The following is a 3,000-nucleotide window of genomic DNA, read 5'->3' as shown; positions in this document are numbered from 1 at the left end:
AAAATATTCACACAAACAAAAAAATATTTACATAAAAAATATATTAAGGGGTAAGTATTGTTTTGATCCCTAAAATTTAGGGTCAGAATCAAAATCGTTCCCAACATAATTTTTGATTTAGAATCATCCTTAGCGTTTTATTTTGTATTAAAATCGTCTTTTTAACTTTTTACGGACAAAAATATCCTCCACCACCACCAGCACCTTTACCACCACCACCGTCACCTTTCTTACTCCACCACCACCACCACGACCTCCATTACTCCTATCAAATACTAATAATTAGATTTAAGAACACTAACAATAACACATTATTCAAATTCAGAAACAACAACATCAAATTCAACAACAAAATCAACACACAACAACAATGAAATAAAAATCAGAATCAAAAGTAAAATCAGAAGCATAAGCAAATTAAAGCAGAAACAAAGCAGAAGCAAAAGCAAATACAGACGTAGAAGTAGAAGAAGAAACAGATACAGATGCAGATGCAGAAGCAGAATCAGAAGTAGATGCAGAAGAAGAAGCAGATGCAGAAGTCGAAGCAGAAAAAGAAGCAGATGTAAATGGTGAAGCAAAAGAAGAAGCAGATGCAGATGCAGTCGGAAGCACATGTTCTTTTCCTTTTTTTTATTTTATAAATTTTATTAAAAATGACGATTTTAATACGAAATAAAATGTTAATGATGATTTTAAAATTTCGTTAAGAACAATTTTAATTTTGACCCTAAATGTTAAGAACCAAAACAATACTTACCGCATATATTAAAGATATATTGTTTAATTATCTATGTAGTTTTTATTATCTACTTAAATATTTAGAAGAAGACTTTTTATGATAGTATATACTTTAATTTCATTCTAAAAATGGTAAGTTTCACCTTTGTACGGTGAAAGCTTTTGTACTTTTAGTACTAAATATATATAAAATATACTATTTCTTTTTTATTATTATCAAATTAAAATATATAAGCAGCAACAATATAATCAACTCATTCAAATAACCGCCTATTTGTGGACTATTAAAATCTAAATTCTTTATTTTTTGGCTACATTAAAAAAAAACCGAAATTAAGAGATAAAAATTAAAAGACAAAAAATAAGATATTAAAACTAAATTAAATTTTTATATTATATATTTGGTATAAATTAAAGTGTATGAAACTAAATTATACATGTTTTAATATCTTATTTAGTTCAAGATAAATATAAAGATGAAATAAAAATATTTACTAAAATATCTTTAGTTATTAAAGAAAATATTGTTAAGTTTCTGTCTCTAAAAATTTTAATTCCTTATATCTTTACTTTTTAAAAATACTAAAAGAACCAAAATTTTGTATCTTAAAATTAAAATTTTAATTTCAGTCTCTAACCATCAAATATAATAACTAATCCCAATCTCAGCTTCAATCTCTAAAAATAAATACTATGTTAAAAAACTATATAATGAAACACAAAAATCATCAGAGTCAAAACAATTTTTATTATAAGGATTTTAATACGGACCATATCACGAATTCATCTCTCCTAAAAGCTTAAAACTAACAATTATGCAATGCAAGCATAAACGAATTGTTATATATGCAATAGAACTCTTCAAAAATAGATTCAACTACCATTATTGAAATGATTAGATCCATAATCGCTATTGTACAGCAAAGAAAGAATTACAGCAAGAAAAGAAATATGATTGGGAAGATTACTTAGTTAGGAGAAGAGCACGATTTGCTTCAAAATATCGCAATTAAGTGGTTAGCCCTTGTGAAATTCATGCAAACAATGTAACCTACACTCAATAAAATATATGAAGCGTGCAACACTTTGCAATTAAAAATTATTAAATATTTAAATCCCAAAGTAGTAGTATATATAGTTATTAGCACAGTCATGATTATTGATCTCTCTAGTCTCAATACACGTGAGTTTGAAGTTTAAAACCTATAGAGAGAGAGAGAGAGAGGGTATTATGTGAAGTGGAAGCAAAATTGTTTGTGTTGTTTGATAGAATAAAAGGTTATTATGATGATTACCTTGTGAGTGAAGTAAAATATAACGAAAAAGACAAGAATTGAGTCAAAGACAAGAAGACCAACCATCCCTCTCTGTCTCTTTGATTTTGTGTTAGGGAGGTCCCCCTCCAATCCGTTTTCCACTCTATCTACCCATATCAACCAACAAACTAAATCTTTTTTTTTTTTTTTCATTTATTCATATAGAAATCATGTTTTACCGCTCAAATTCTAAATTATTAACTAACTTTATCATTTTTTAAATTTTAGTATTAGTTGTGTGCATTTTTCTCAACAAAATAATACATGTTGTATTATAATTTCTATGATTAAAAAAAATCTAAAATTCAATCTGTGTTATTTTAATATATTTTTTTTGTATAAATAGTATTTTATATGCATTTAATTAAGTGATGTCACTTTAGCAAAAATAATCTATATTAATTGTGTAAATGGTGCTGTCATTTAAAAGAACACATGTGATATTTATATTCATTAAATACATAAAGTGAGATTGATGAAATTAAATTCTATGCATGATATTCATATTTGAAATTTAAAAGAAACTCTTTAAAAAATGCGTTGGTTAAATATAAAAATCCCTTGCATTGGGGGAGATGTTTGTAACAATATTGAAATTCATATTTTAAGCAAACTCACAACAATCAATATCATCATGATCATCACCATTTCCACCCTATGAAGCCTTCTCTTTTATATACACATCTCTCTCACAAACATCATTCATTCACCTATATAGCTTTCTCTCTTAGATCTCTCTTTCTATATATCACAAACACAGTGCTCAAAAATAGCAAAAACCCTTAAAAGCTTCTTCATTCCTTGTCTCTTAATTGACAAAAAATGAGGAAACCGGATAATAATATGGGGAAGGACAAAATGGGAAATAACAACACTATTATTAAGAGCAAGCTTAGAAAGGGTTTGTGGTCACCTGAGGAAGATGAGAAGCTATTAAGGTACA

At 27.1% G+C, this 3,000-nt stretch overlaps 1 protein-coding gene across 1 annotated transcript in view; it reads left to right on the top strand.

Moving 5' to 3' along the window:
- The window catches only part of LOC107611520 (gelsolin-related protein of 125 kDa-like), a gene marked incomplete at its 3' end in the record, with an annotated part of 14,411 nt that overhangs the window by 8,356 nt on the left and 3,055 nt on the right, over positions 1-3,000 (top strand). The window contains exon 2 of the mRNA XM_021108336.1: positions 427-604. Within this exon, the coding sequence (XP_020963995.1) occupies positions 427-604 (178 nt within the window). The remainder of the gene's footprint in view (positions 1-426; positions 605-3,000) is intronic.

The sequence above is a fragment of the Arachis ipaensis genome, chromosome B08 (assembly GCF_000816755.2).
Source record: "Arachis ipaensis cultivar K30076 chromosome B08, Araip1.1, whole genome shotgun sequence".
Taxonomy (NCBI): Eukaryota; Viridiplantae; Streptophyta; class Magnoliopsida; order Fabales; family Fabaceae; genus Arachis; species Arachis ipaensis.
This window is presented reverse-complemented; position numbering and strand designations above follow the sequence as displayed.